The sequence below is a fragment of the Camelina sativa genome, chromosome 6 (assembly GCF_000633955.1).
Source record: "Camelina sativa cultivar DH55 chromosome 6, Cs, whole genome shotgun sequence".
NCBI classification, from domain to species: domain Eukaryota; kingdom Viridiplantae; phylum Streptophyta; class Magnoliopsida; order Brassicales; family Brassicaceae; genus Camelina; species Camelina sativa.
Genome location: NC_025690.1, coordinates 26,128,585 through 26,142,594, shown reverse-complemented (window position 1 = coordinate 26,142,594; position 14,010 = coordinate 26,128,585). Strand labels below are relative to the sequence as shown.

The window sequence follows — 14,010 nt, the reverse complement described above, 5'->3', positions numbered from 1 at the left end:
GAGAGAGAGAGAGAGAGAGAGGGAAAGAGTGATAAGTGAGAAAGGGGAGTTACTGAATAGTGAATACTGAGTGAGAGAGAGAGAGAGTCAGACAGACACCAGAAGTAAAAGTGACTATTTTGGTATTATAGCATACATAAGACGGATATATAAATAAGTAATCAGAAGAGAGGATTAAAGAGCTCGGACGTTCGAAGGAGAAGGAGATGATGACACGTGTGTGGTGTAGGAAACGCCACGTTGGTTTATAAAGAGACTGGAGTCGTGGCTTATTCACCGTCGAGAGACTCGTGATCGGTCCGTGCAAGCTCGTCGTGGTTCTCTTAGACGCTACTTCTAGGGTGTTGCTGAGCCGAGATCATTGACGTTACTTAGCTTATTAACAACATCATCAAGGTACTTATTAAAATATTATTTTACAAATTAACTCTGTTGCAGCCTTGCAGGTCACGTGAATACGTAGATCAGATAGTAATCGCACAATTTTTTGGTCTTTCTCATATAATAAATTATCCCGATCCATTACTGGTCCGTTGACCAGATGGTCTTTGCTCGAGCTACAAAACACGTGTGCGTTCGTAAACACGTCTGTAAGTTCGAAAGAGAGGGAGAGAGAGATCAACTAAATTTGAACTTGAGAAAAGAAAAATAGAAAATTGGAGTTTTAGTACATTTTTAAAACTTAATTGGATAATTAGTACATTCACTATTTAAAATTGGCAAAACATACACTTTCACTATTTACTAGTATTTGAATTATTTCTTAATCATCTACTAATCATTTTATTTACAAATATGCCAATAAATTAAATATATCTATATTTTTATTAAATTACCGGAAAAAGATACTCAGTTCAATACATGGTCACACATTCCAACTTTAAAAATGTATTGCCAACGACACGAAGTATATGTATTGCATGGTCACATATACCAATTATATGATGACATGTGGTCAACATCACAACCTTTTTATTCCGGTACAACGTTCATCAGAATCCGATGTTGACCAGTTGACCGGCGTTGACCGATGTTGATTAATAAAAATATGCAATTTTTTTTTTGTTTTTAATATTAGAAACCAAAAAAAAATTGTTTACATCTTTAATGTATTCATTCTTATAATTAGTAATTTTAATTTTGAACCTAAACTAATAGTTAAATAAAAATTATTAATAATTATTTTAAATTCATATATATATATATTAATATTTTCTCCAGTCAAATATATTGTTTCGCAAACTCAATTTTTTGGATCTTCTATATATTAAAAATAAATATTGTGTGTTTTGTTGTTTACAATCAAATATATTTCTTTTATTAAATAACAAAAACATTGTATTTAAATAAATCAAATAGTAAGTTGATGTTTTTAATTGCAATAGAAAAAGAAACTAACTATTATAAGAATGGATGAATTAACAGATATATAATATATTTTTATATTGCAAAAATTAATAAAATTGAAATGAAAAATCATTAATAATTTTTTCAGGTATTAAATTTTTTTATTTTACCATGAGTATATAACATTTTTCAATAATTCTAATAATTTTGATATGTATTGGGTTTGGTTCTACGTATTTTTGTTGTAGATATATTTTTGTGGTTGAGAATATTAAATAATATTAATTTTATATTTAGATAAATTAAGTAAGAAGTTGATGTTTTTAAATTAATAAAGTTAAAATAAATGGTTTTCTTATTTGATTTATTATAACAAGATTATCTGGTTTGAATTTAAGTTTTAATATCTTATGAATGATTTTTATTTCAATTTTAGTTAAGTTTTGAAATTGAAAAAGATAACTATTATAAGACTAAATTAATGGAATTATATAGAATATATCTTTATTTTGGATCCATATATGTTTTACATTATAAAACACTATAAATGATTCCTAAATAATTCAACTAAATCTTTTTTTTCGTTTCTAAGATTAAAAACAAAAAAAATTGCATATTTTTATTGGTCAACATTGGTCAACGCCGATCAATACTGGTCAACACCGGATTTTGATGAACGGTGTACCGGAATAAAATGGTTGTGATGTTGAGCACATGTCATATATATGTGACCATGCAATACATATACTTCGTGTAGTTGGCAATACATTTTTAAAGTTGGGATATGTGGCCATGTATTGAATAATACTTCATTTAGCTGAGTATCTTTTTTCCTAAATTAACTCTTGAATCTAATAACTAAAATATTATTCAATATATATATATTTTTAAATTTTTTTACAGATACAAAAAAATCTATGTTTTTTTTTTATAATTTGATATGCATTTTGTATAGTGATTATATTTGATAATGTTAAATATTTTTTATAAGTTTTGTATTCGTACACCTTATTAAGTGTACAAGTGTTTGTACACATTATAATATGTACATGTATCTGTATATGTGTTTGTACACATTACAATGTGTACATATATCAAGTGTATAAATGAATAATAATACACAAGTTTAACTCGTACACTTCATTTAATGTACTTATATATATGTTAATATACATGTTTTTATCCATACAAGTGATATATAATATATTCAATATGAATAAACTAAAAATATTTATATGTGTGTAATAAATGTGTACACTAAATATATTGTACGGATATCTTTTATGCACCTACCCTTTTATAATTTTACAATCCTACACTATACCCCACTTTCTTATCTATCTCACATCTTTTCTATTACACAAATAATAAAAACCATCTATTTCTCCAATTATAAATAGTGAATGTACTACCATTCTAATTAAGTTTTGAAAATGTACTATTTTGCTAACAAACAAAAATAAAAAAGGTCATCTGATCAGGTCCTGATTTTAAGCAAACTAGGTAAAAATTTGTTGATGAGATGAACTAACTTAGTTGATCAGTTTGTTACATCGTCAGCCATGGGCACCATATTCGCTGCCAGTAACGTCAATACTGAAATATCAACTTTATATTCGACGGAATCTTTTGGAGAATATGTTTCCTTACTTCTCATTTACTGCTCATGTAACTACGTGTTCCCCACAATGTCATTATTTGCCGTTTCGTTTGGTATGGTGTTGACACTTCCGTCCTTATTTAGAGAGAGATTGCACTATTACATAAAAGATCTTAGTATACATTGTCTTCGATATTTAATATTCTAGTATAAACTATTTCGTTTTCTAGTAGAAGATTTCGGACTGAAATCCAAATTAAATTTTTACAAATAATTACAAATGGTCGATTAGAACTAAAATCACGTTCATCACTAGAACAATATACAATTGTGGACTATATATATTTAAAATGTATTTCTTTCTTTAATCATATATATATATATATTTGTGATAATCTGAAAATATTAATTTGATGACTATGTTTTGCTTACAAAGTTTTATATATTTATTAGTTGTGTTTTTTTTTTTGGGGTCCTTTTATTCGTATTTATTTATTCTAACTTAAAAGAAAATGACCATTGAATTACCGTGATATTTCTCTTCGACATTTACATCTATACCCATTTTTATCTACCGGTCTTTTTTTTTCTTTTCTAAAACAATAATGTTCGAACACTCTCTCTCGTAGTGGAGGCTTTTGGCGGAAGTCTGTATTGGGGTGCTAAAAATACGTGTACTCTTTTTATTGTATGAAATAAACAGTGCAGGTCAGGAATTCTCCTTCCAATGTGTCAAATTGTAATTGGTTGCAATGACAAAAATTCAAGCAACGAGATCAGAACGGCTGGATGGAATAAACTGCCGTCGTCGGATGGTAGAGTCATGAATCACATTCCGTGCCCACAGAATTTGAAGTTCACTAGTGAATGTAAGGTCTATCTTCTGAAACTTGACAGGAAAAAGGATTCACTGAACTAGTGGTAAAAAAAACAAAAAGAAGAGTGAATTACTTACAAGTTGCAACACACAAAAAAAACGCGATTAAAGTAAAGAGAGAACACTTGTACACAGCTGAAAGATGATGAAAGAGCTCTGCTTTGAGATATGTTTGGGGAACACTTGTACACAGCTGACAAATGATGATTGACTAGTGCATCATATGAGGGAGGATGTTGAATCTTCCCCAAAAAAGGCAAGCAGAATTCAAAGTATACCTATGCCCTTGTTGAATATAAAAATCAAAGGAAGTGTCAGAATGATGACATGACAATGTATTTCCCCAAAAAAATCATCACATCTTTAAAGAAAATGATCAAAATGCGCACTAGCAAGTAGCAATTGGAACCGACCACCAGATCATTAGATAAGTAATATATATATATATATATATATATATATATATATATATATANAAGTATATCTATGCCCTTGTTGAATATACTAAAATCAAAGGAAATGTCAGAATGATGACATGACAATGTATTTCCCCAAAAAATCATCACATCTTTAAAGAAAATGATCAAAATGCAGACTAGCAAGTAGTAATTGGAACCGATCGACCACCAGATCATTAGAGAAGTAATATATATAATCAATCAATCAATCTCGTTGGTTGGAGAGTTAATAACAGTAAGCTGCTGGGCCTCCTCTTGTTGTTGTTGGTAGAGTTGAACAAGTGTAGAGTCGACGTTGTCTTGAGGCTCCCAGGTGGCATCAGCCATATCAGTCCATTTGACAAGATACTCGATGGTGTTCCCATCGTCTCCGTTAATCCTCTTCCCGATGACTCTCTCGGCTACAGCGTACTCCAGCCCGTTCTCGTAGTCCTTGGCGACGTCCTCCGCCACGTGTACACCTTTGACCCACTCGCAATCTCCACCGTCCTTCCATCGGACCAGATATTCAACGTCTTTGCCTTTCCCTCGTTTCTCCACAACCTCCTCCACCTCGGCGTACTCGAACACTTGTCCTTCCAGAACACTGATCACTCTCTCTAACCCAAGCCTCTTCCCGAACTGCATCGGATTCCCCTTAGGCGTCGTCTTCAGAATCTCCCTGGCTAGTTCCAAGGCCGTTAAACCTCTCTCGTCTTCCAATTCGAAATCAGCGCCGAGCTCCACCAGCGCAGCAACAACGTCCGGCTTCACGTAACCAGCAGCCATGTGCAGCGCCGTCAAGCCGCCCCTGATGTCTCGGTGGTCAAGATCGGCTCCAGCCTCCGCCAGAAGTCTAACGCACTTGTCCGAACCCAGACCTGCCACGAAAAGCAGAGCCGTTCTGCCGTTTTCGTCTACGGCGTTGACGTCGCGGTCCTCGAGAAGCTGTGACAGGGCCTGCTCGTCGGCTTTCCTAGCGGCGGTCCACCAGGGGGTCTCGTACTCCGACACCACGTCTGCTGCGATGCAGCTGGATGGAACCCACGAGGGAGCATGGCCGTCCTTCCACTCGATAAGGTACTCCATGGCTCCTAATTCCGCCGCCCTTCGGCTCCCAATGATCCGGTTCACTTCTCCGTACGATGACGACTCCTCATCATCGTCGTCGTCTTCCACGGAGGGGATCGTTTCTTCGTAGTTTCTTTGTACGGCGGCAAGTATACTAGCTCCTCGGAAACACAGCTGCTGCTTCTGAATCCGTCTTGTCGGTATGGAGAAGGGAGTGGAAAGTTTGATGCGAGACAGAGACTGATGGATCACTAGAGCACAAGTATCCATGGCCAAAAGAACTAAGACCTTTTGCATCACAATTAGAAGAAGAGGAGGAGACAAAGTGATGAGAGGAGATCCGTTCACTCGATTTTCTTTTGGATAGAGAATCATAGCCACCCAATCATTTTAAAGCGATGTCATCCCCCTAATCATAATATTATAATAAATAATTATTTATATACAGTATTATAATGTTAGGTGCAGCAAATTTTACTTAAAAAAAAAACACAACAACTAATTTTAACACTTTTATAGGATTATTTTATGGACTACATTTATTTATTTTATTTTTAGAAAATTGACCCTTTTTCTATTATATAATTGGTGTAGCAATTTTTACTTTAAAAAAAAAACCTATTTTTAACATTTCTATAGGATTATTTTATGGAATATATTTATTTTTTTCTATTTCTAGAAATAAACCATTTCTTCTATATATATACTTGATAACTGTGTTATAGACATTCTCATAAAAAAAAGAGAAGAAAAAAATATAAATCAAAAGTAAACAAAAAAAAAGATGAATAAAAGAACAAGTAGTAGTGCGTATGTCGCTGGTTTGATCACTCGTGTGATGCTCTTGTTGTTGATTTTTACAGGTATGTATACATTACAACATATGAAAGATTGTCCATATATATATTATTTGTGTTTGATTTTATAAGTTATAAGTAGTGCATATTTACGGGCGGTGATGACAATTTCCCCAAATGATCGATACTAAGGGATGATTATTTCCTTTCAACAGAAGGAAATCAAGCCAATGTTCTGATCCTTCTTTAGGTGCACAAAAAGAAAAGTGTATATTTAGTTATTTACTAATATCTTTAAACATATTTAACATGATTTCATTAGCTGATTGTGTATATGCCAAACATACAATAATGGAATTTTTTTTGCATAAGTTTGCACTTGAAAACTTTATTTTACAAGAAAAGATGTATTTTCTAAATATTGTAAATGATATTTAATTTTTAAAAGTAGAAACTGAGCAAACCCAAACCATATACTATTTGCAAATTTTAAAAATATACAATTTACGTTTGTTCTAGTAATATATTACAAAAGCAGAAATATGCCTTTTAACCAAAAATATGTTGTGTTTTTCTTTCTTTAAGGAATATCAATTGGAAACTAATGTGACAAGAGAAATACAATCAGAGTGCCATCTGGGACTTGTAATAAACCTAACAGCGCTTCATTATGTCAGCGAGGTTGCTATAACGGAGGGGTAGAAAGTTATATGTATGGCACATGTATGACTATGCCTAAAGGAAAAGTTTGCACATGTCACAACTGCAAGCTAAGAGCATAAATATAGGTAGGTTGTTGGTGGAGTTTTTAGTGTTTTGTAGGTAAAAATTAAATCAAAAGAAAAGAAAATAGAGAAGAGGCTCAACTTATATAATTGACTGAAATCGATTATAAGAGACCCTACGTGTCCTTATTTCGTTGGCCCAACAGAATAATACTAAAGAGAAAAAAATAAAAATGTTGACGACACACGATTAATCTCTTTCTTTCTTTCTCTCATTCTCTCTTTCTCTCCCGATCAAAGTCTCGATCCGACAAAAGAAGATCTGCTGTAATCGGAGGTTATAGAATCAGTGGAGTGTTGGGTCGGAGGCGATTTGAATCGGCGGAGATCTTATCGGAGACGACTGTAGCGGTGACGATTTGAATCGTCGTGGAGATTGTAGCGGTGGCGATTTGAAGGAGTAGGCGATTCAATCGGAAGAGATTGGATCAATTCGATGGAGAGGGTAAGTTTATACCTTTTTATCCCTCGTTTGTCTCTATACCCTGAAGCAGTTGACTGATGAGGAATAATTTCGAACCAAGAACTGTATATATTTGCTTTATGAGATAGCAGTCTACGTTTTCATAGACTCGAGAAGGTTCTCTTTTTATAAAGAAGTTGTTGTTTTTGGGGCGAGTCATCAAAGTTTGGAGTCTGTTTTGTATTATGCTCTATCGTGGATGTTCTGTATATTTTATATCAAAGTTCCTTCTTTTACACATTGTGAAGGTCATAGTGGCACATATCTGCTGCTTAAGAAAAGTTGACCCTTGGTTGTTTGCTTTTGAGTGTGATGATGATCCATGGTTCTGCGCTAATATTTCCTTTTCTCTAGGCATCATTGGCGATGGGTTGCTGAGAAACTGGGTCCTGAGGTTGCAGGGAGAGAACTTGACTGTACTTGGCGAGTACTATCACTTGATGCCAAACATTATCTTGCTTGGTCACATAGGCAGGTTTGTGATCTCAATTACCTTGTTAAAGCATTCACTTGTTGGTGTTATACATATCTTTTTGCTTGATGTTTGGAAACAATCTGCAGTGGGCACTACGTGCATTAGGAGGATGGGAAGATGAGCTTGATTACTGTCACGAGCTCCTTGAAGCTGACGTCTTTAACAATTCCGCATGGAATCAGGTAATATGATTGTTGATACATACACTAGATTCTGTTTTCCCAAATCTATAGACTCAGTCACTCTTTTAAATAACTCTGTTCCCCTTAACCTGGCAGAGGTACTACGTCATTACTCAATCTCCTTTGTTGGGAGGCTTAGAAGCTATGAGGGAATCTGAAGTAAGCTACACAATCAAAGCCATTTTAGCCAATCCCGCAAACGAGAGCTCATGGCGATACCTGAAAGGTCTTTACAAAGACGACAAAGAATCCTGGATTAGTGATCCAAGTGTTTCCTCAGTCTGTTTGAATGTTCTCTCCCGCACGGATTGCTTCCATGGATTCGCTCTTAGCACCCTTTTGGATCTTCTTTGCGACGGATTAAGACCAACCAACAAGCATAGAGACTCAGTGAGAGCTCTAGCTAATGAAGAACCATATACTAACTTGGCAAATTTGGTGTGTACCATTCTTGGTCGTGTAGATCCTATAAGAGCTAACTATTGGGCATGGAGGAAGAGCAAGATTACAGTGGCAGCAATGTAACTGACGAGTGACGACCCAAAATCACACTTGGGAACAAAATTTGATTTTTATTTTTTCGTATGTACTGCTTCTGTATGAATCACATGAACATGTTTTCATATATCAAATACAATCTTGAATTCTCTTCTTTTTCCCCAACTTTTAATATTCAAAGAAGCTTTCTCAACAATGATTTTGCAGAACCAAACGATACTCAACAACGCATTGCTTTCTAGTTAATCGGAAGATTGAGTCTGTCTACATTGCAAAAGTGTACATCAGCAATTCGAAAGAATGTTCGTAATCGAGAAAAACAACAACGCTTGCAAGATGATTTGGGCAAAATTTAGAGCAAATCATTATTAAAATTAATCATTTTCTCCATTTAAGAATTGCACTTCTATCTAATTTTAAAAAATCTTAAATGTTACACATTTATACTAGTTCTATTCTATTTAAATTTTTTAAATTAAAAAAAACAATATTTTAAAAAATAAGAGACCCAAAATTAGAACCTACCAATGGAAGAACAAATTTTATCTAAGAGATCATTGGTTCTTATATTCAAAACAATACACAATTAATTCATAAAAAAAATTAACAACCCCCCTTATAAGAGACTACCGATAATTATGGTCTAAGACCATAATCGAAAAGATTTTATATGCGCACATTTTATATTAGTTCACTTTAAAATAACTTGTATATGTCTAAATTATTTCAATCACAATTAAAGTAAATAAATGATTGATTTTGGACAATAAATTCCAAATATATTTCTCTATCAAATAAGATAACACTTTAATAATTATTATATAATTGTTTATTACATAATATATTTTCAAATGATACATGTGTAAATTTCATATGAATTCACTTTGAAATAATTGTATGTCAAAATGATTTTAATGACAACTGAAAGTCGTACTAAAATCGATAGATTACATATATAATCAAATATTAGTAAAAAATTTGATTTGTTTCGTTTTATAACAAAGAGATAAAGAAGAAGAAAAAAATATGCAGTTTTATTAGATTTCAAGATTAGCGAGACCCATGAAAAGCCCAAAGATCTGTTTTTTTTTTTTTTTTTAATGTTAAAAGCGGTCCGGGTACCCGAATTAGTGGAATCTCGAACGGGTTTATCTTCATCGGGTTAGACTTGAAGGGGAAAAAATTGCAGTGTTACTTTCTCCTCTTTCACTTCTGAGAGAAGTAAAAAACCTTTAAAATCTCAAAGTCGATTCTTCTCTAGCTCTCTCTAAAATCAACCAGATTCTCTTTACGTACACTGCTTCGCTCACTTTGATTGAACAATTTGGATGGGGTTTGATTATTGGATCTCTTCCTCGAGGGTTTGCAAATTAAAGAAGAGCCTTTTCGGGTAAAATTGAGTTTTTTTTTTTTTGGTTGGTTAAATCAAAGACCCTCCTTGATTAGATTCTTCTTTGTTTGTCTTCCCTTTTGCTAATCGTCTTCTAAAATGTAGTTTATGTAATCAATTTTTTCTTCGTTAGTGTTGTTTCTGTTTGTTTATTTGAGTGAGTGATGTTTGATTACAAGTAAAAATAGTTAAAAGGAGTTTTGCTGGTTTGTGTAAACCGAGTTTGTAAAGGGATTCCCAGGTTTTAGATTCCCAAATTTTTGAATCAAACGGTTTTAGAACAAAATGTAGTTGGGGCATTCCTTACCCACCCCCCATACCGTTTTTTAAATTAGGTCGATGACTTTGAGAATTTGTGAAATGGGGGATAAAGAAGTTTCTTTTTTAGAAAGAAGAAAAAACCTAACTTCTGAAATCGATAGATATCAGATTTCAGATATTCCGCAGTGGTGGTTAACTTGTTGATCCTCGTACTTGCTTCTTCTTTTGGTGTTATTGATACAGATTCCTTTTATGTTTCAAGAAACACAAGTCTCGTTTCTCCTGGCGGTGGTGTCTTCGAGCTCGGGTTCTTCAGTTCTCGTTGGTATTTCGGGATATGGTCACAAGAAAATCCCTAAGAGAACCTACGTTTGGGTTGGGAACAGGGACACACCTGTCTACAACTCCTAACGCAACTCTCGAAATCTCTGGTCGTTCTCCGCGATAATAACCGCATCATCTGGGATACTCTCTCAGAGAAAAAAGGAGAGATCTCCGGAGCTGGTGGCGGAGCTCCTGGCTAACGGAAATTTGGTGCTGAGATACTCGCAAAGCATGGACCCAAGAGGTTATTTGTGGCAGAGTTTTGTGATCCATCCGACACGTTACTTGAGAATCCAGCAAGAGGAGACTACATCTTTGAACACATCTTGAGAATCCATCCGACACGTTACTTCCGGGTATGAAATTTCCTAGGATTTTCATCTCCGAGGGAGAGGAAGCTATCAAAAAGTATCGGAGCGGCGGTTGGAATGGTATCGAATTCGCTGACGTTCCCATGGTTTTCAATTCAAGTAATCAAGATGGTCAGACGTCTTTTTTGTTTCAAGACACCAACCCTTATTCTAGAGTCACATTGACGTTCAGAGGTATTTTGATGTGGTATACGTGGGATATAACATCACAAGAATGGATCACTCGATGGAGTGCACCAATTACAAATTGTGATCAGTATAACCATTGTGGCACCAACAGTTACTGCGACGGGAACATGTGTAAGTGCATCAAAGGGTTTGAGCCAAACATCGCAGGAGGAGGATGTTTTAGAAAAAAACCGCTGAGCTGCGATAGCAACAGGTTTTGTCTCTTCACCAGAATGAAGTTGCCGGATACAATGGATGCAAATATATATACCTCACACGAAAAGAAAAGTTGTCGTCATATGTGTATCAATGACTGCCACTGCACGGCTTATACACTGATTGTCTATCAAAATGGCACTTTATCATCAAACTGTGTGACTTGGAGCAAAGACCTCGTGGATGTTCAAACTTACGCCCAAGCAGGTCAAGATTTGTACATCAGACTCAATGGTATATATATAGAGATATTGCTTTCTCACAAATTGTTTTCATTCACATTTTCGCTTTTAAGTATTAATTCTTGTTCACTTAGTATATATATTTTTGTTATTGGGTTCCAGGAAAGAAGAAGAACAAAAAGTGGCTTATCATAGGTCTGAGCGTTGGAGCCGCTGCTGCTCTCATCATCATTATAATTGTGGTACTGGTTTGTATTTGGAAAAGGAAACAAAAGTTAGCAAGAGCGACTGCAGTAAATGAAAATGTTATGGAATCGCAAACCGAAGAAAATATCTTTGGAGCAGAGGATATAGGGACTCCGCAACTTCCACCCATGGATTTTGGAACAATATTAAGCGCCACAGAGAACTTCTCTGATGCTAATGAGATTGGACATGGTGGATTCGGTACTGTATATAAGGTATAAAGAAGACATCATTTGGCTTTTTTTTATAAAAGTTTGGCACTTCAATTTCTCAATATACTTATGTTATTATAAGATTGGGATTTTTGCATATGATTTTTTCTTCTTTTTTTTTGTTGTTGTTGTAGGGATGTTTACCTAGCGGGCAAGCAATTGCGGTGAAAAGACTCTCTGAGATCTCAAGACAAGGGACTGTGGAGTTCAAAGCCGAGGTGATGTTAATTGCAAACCTCCAGCATATCAATCTAGTTAGACTTCTTGGTTGGAGCGTTCACGAGGATGAGAGGGTCTTGGTATATGAATACCTTGAAAACGGAAGCCTCCACCATCGACTTTTTGGTGACTTCTTTATACAATATATGATATAATAATTAAGTTAACATCCTTATTATTATTTTAATTTATCGAATTGTTTTCTAACCGCGTTATAGGTGGAGGCGAAAACTCATGTGAGCTGAACTGGCAGAGGAGATTTGACATAATTAAGGGCATCGCTCAAGGACTTGCGTATATGCAAGAAGGTTCGCGAGACATGATTATTCACAGGGATCTTAAGCCAGGTAACATCTTGCTTGATAGAGGTATGATCCCCAAAATTTCAGATTTCGGGTTGGCAAGAATCTGTGACAGGAGCGAGAGAGAGACTAAAACTACGAAGCCGTCTAGTACTTAGTAAGCAATCAATCAAAAACTTTGGTTACCTCTCTCAAACTAACTACATGTATATCTATATGGTTTTGTTTCAATTAAAGTTAAAGTTTGAAAAAGTTCTTCCATGCATTATGCAGTGGTTACATGTCTCCGGAGTAGGCAGAGAATGGGTGGTATTCAACAAAGTCAGATATCTTTAGCTTCCGGGTGATACTCCTTGAGATTGTTACTGGGAAGGAGAACAGAGCCTTTTCATACACGCTGTGCAGCACTAATCTTCTAAGCTATGTAAGAGTTTTATTTTATTTATTTATATATATTGTTAGTTATTAGTACTTCCCATATATATAAAAAAACTAACAAGCAATGGCCTGGTTCTCGTGAACAGATTTGGACCAACTGGAATGACGATAACTGGGAGGATACTGTTGATCAAACCATACGAGACTCATCATCATCATTTCAGAAACAACAAGTCCGAAGATGCCTAGAAGTTGGTCTCTTGTGTGTTCAGCAAGATGCAGAGGACAGACCAACTATGTCGTCGGTGTTATTGATGCTTGTTAATGATACAGCTGCCATCCCGAGCCCTAAACTTCCTGGTTTCTTCAGGGCTGAGGGTCACAATGAGGCTTCCATAACGTCTGGTTCTTTAATATCTACCGCCATAAGATACTCCTCCTCGACATCACGCCCCAGTTATTAAATCGTTTTGTTAATCTGTAATATCTTCATGCTTCTATATATGCTGCTATATATGATATTGCTGTTCAAGACGATTGATATTTACAATTTCCAAGTAATAAAGAGACCTTGCATGTGGTTACATTGAATGGTTATGCACTTATGCTTCTTAATTGATGTTATTCTGATTAGATAGAGATAGATCATTTTCATATTTCTTAAACAATAAGAGAGATCAGGCATACCTCTCAAAAGGGTTTAAGCGTACCACCAAAACTAAAGAAGGAAAGATAGAATTTGTTTTAAGTGTAATATTACTACGGTGGCCTTTCTATCTTTCAGAAGAAAGTAATTGAACGCACCAGGACCTCAGATACTTATTGAATTATCTGAATTATGTCAATATGTATTGTCTTTATTTGATTTTATCACCAATGCCTATTTTTTCCTAATAAACTTATATCTTTAAAGATAAATTCATTAGCTGATTGTAAATACCAAATGCACAACAAAGCTACCATTCACTTTAACTCTTTTAAAAAGCATGCATTTTATTAAACAAAACAAAATCTTCTACATTCCCTTTTCTTCTTTTTTCCATAAATCTTCTCTTCTCATCTAAAAAATGAACAGGTTGTTTAGTGGAGATATGAGTATTCGTTCGTTGGTTTATTGATACATGTATTACAGAATAAAGTCGACGCTACTGAAGTTCATATATTCTTAGTTTTGTAAACTTTTAGTCTCTTACAATTTTCTAGCATATC

At 34.7% G+C, this 14,010-nt stretch overlaps 3 protein-coding genes across 7 annotated transcripts; 2 read left to right on the top strand and 1 right to left on the bottom strand.

The window, feature by feature from the left end:
- Positions 3,602-5,722, bottom strand: LOC104793734 (signal recognition particle 43 kDa protein, chloroplastic-like). Of its 4 annotated transcripts, none has more exons than XR_769403.2 (3): positions 4,525-5,722; positions 3,956-4,111; positions 3,602-3,862 (listed from the first exon to the last, which is right to left on the bottom strand). XR_769403.2 is itself a non-coding variant. In XM_019226899.1 (2 exons), the coding sequence occupies exons 1-2, from the start codon at positions 5,705-5,707 to the stop codon at positions 4,092-4,094; spliced, it is 1,203 nt and encodes a 400-aa protein (XP_019082444.1). In that variant the 5' UTR covers positions 5,708-5,722; the 3' UTR covers positions 3,608-4,091. The 4 variants fall into 4 exon arrangements, 2 of the variants coding, with proteins under 2 accessions (XP_019082444.1, XP_010518443.1); XR_002032556.1 differs by having other exon boundaries at positions 3,602-3,857; XM_019226899.1 differs by having other exon boundaries at positions 3,608-4,111.
- LOC104699500 (protein farnesyltransferase/geranylgeranyltransferase type-1 subunit alpha-like) lies at positions 7,351-8,689 on the top strand. The gene is made up of 5 exons (XM_010414805.1): positions 7,351-7,359; positions 7,626-7,669; positions 7,732-7,852; positions 7,939-8,034; positions 8,131-8,689. The coding sequence occupies exons 1-5, from the start codon at positions 7,351-7,353 to the stop codon at positions 8,557-8,559; spliced, it is 699 nt and encodes a 232-aa protein (XP_010413107.1). The 3' UTR covers positions 8,560-8,689.
- Positions 9,695-13,385, top strand: LOC104793731 (receptor-like serine/threonine-protein kinase SD1-8). Of its 2 annotated transcripts, none has more exons than XM_019226898.1 (6): positions 9,695-9,922; positions 10,446-11,496; positions 11,607-11,905; positions 12,037-12,580; positions 12,697-12,847; positions 12,948-13,385. In XM_019226898.1, exons 2-4 carry the CDS (start codon positions 10,866-10,868, stop codon positions 12,274-12,276), a joined length of 1,170 nt encoding a protein of 389 aa, XP_019082443.1. In that variant the 5' UTR covers positions 9,695-9,922; positions 10,446-10,865; the 3' UTR covers positions 12,277-12,580; positions 12,697-12,847; positions 12,948-13,385. The 2 variants fall into 2 exon arrangements, with proteins under 2 accessions (XP_019082443.1, XP_019082442.1); XM_019226897.1 differs by having other exon boundaries at positions 10,427-11,496.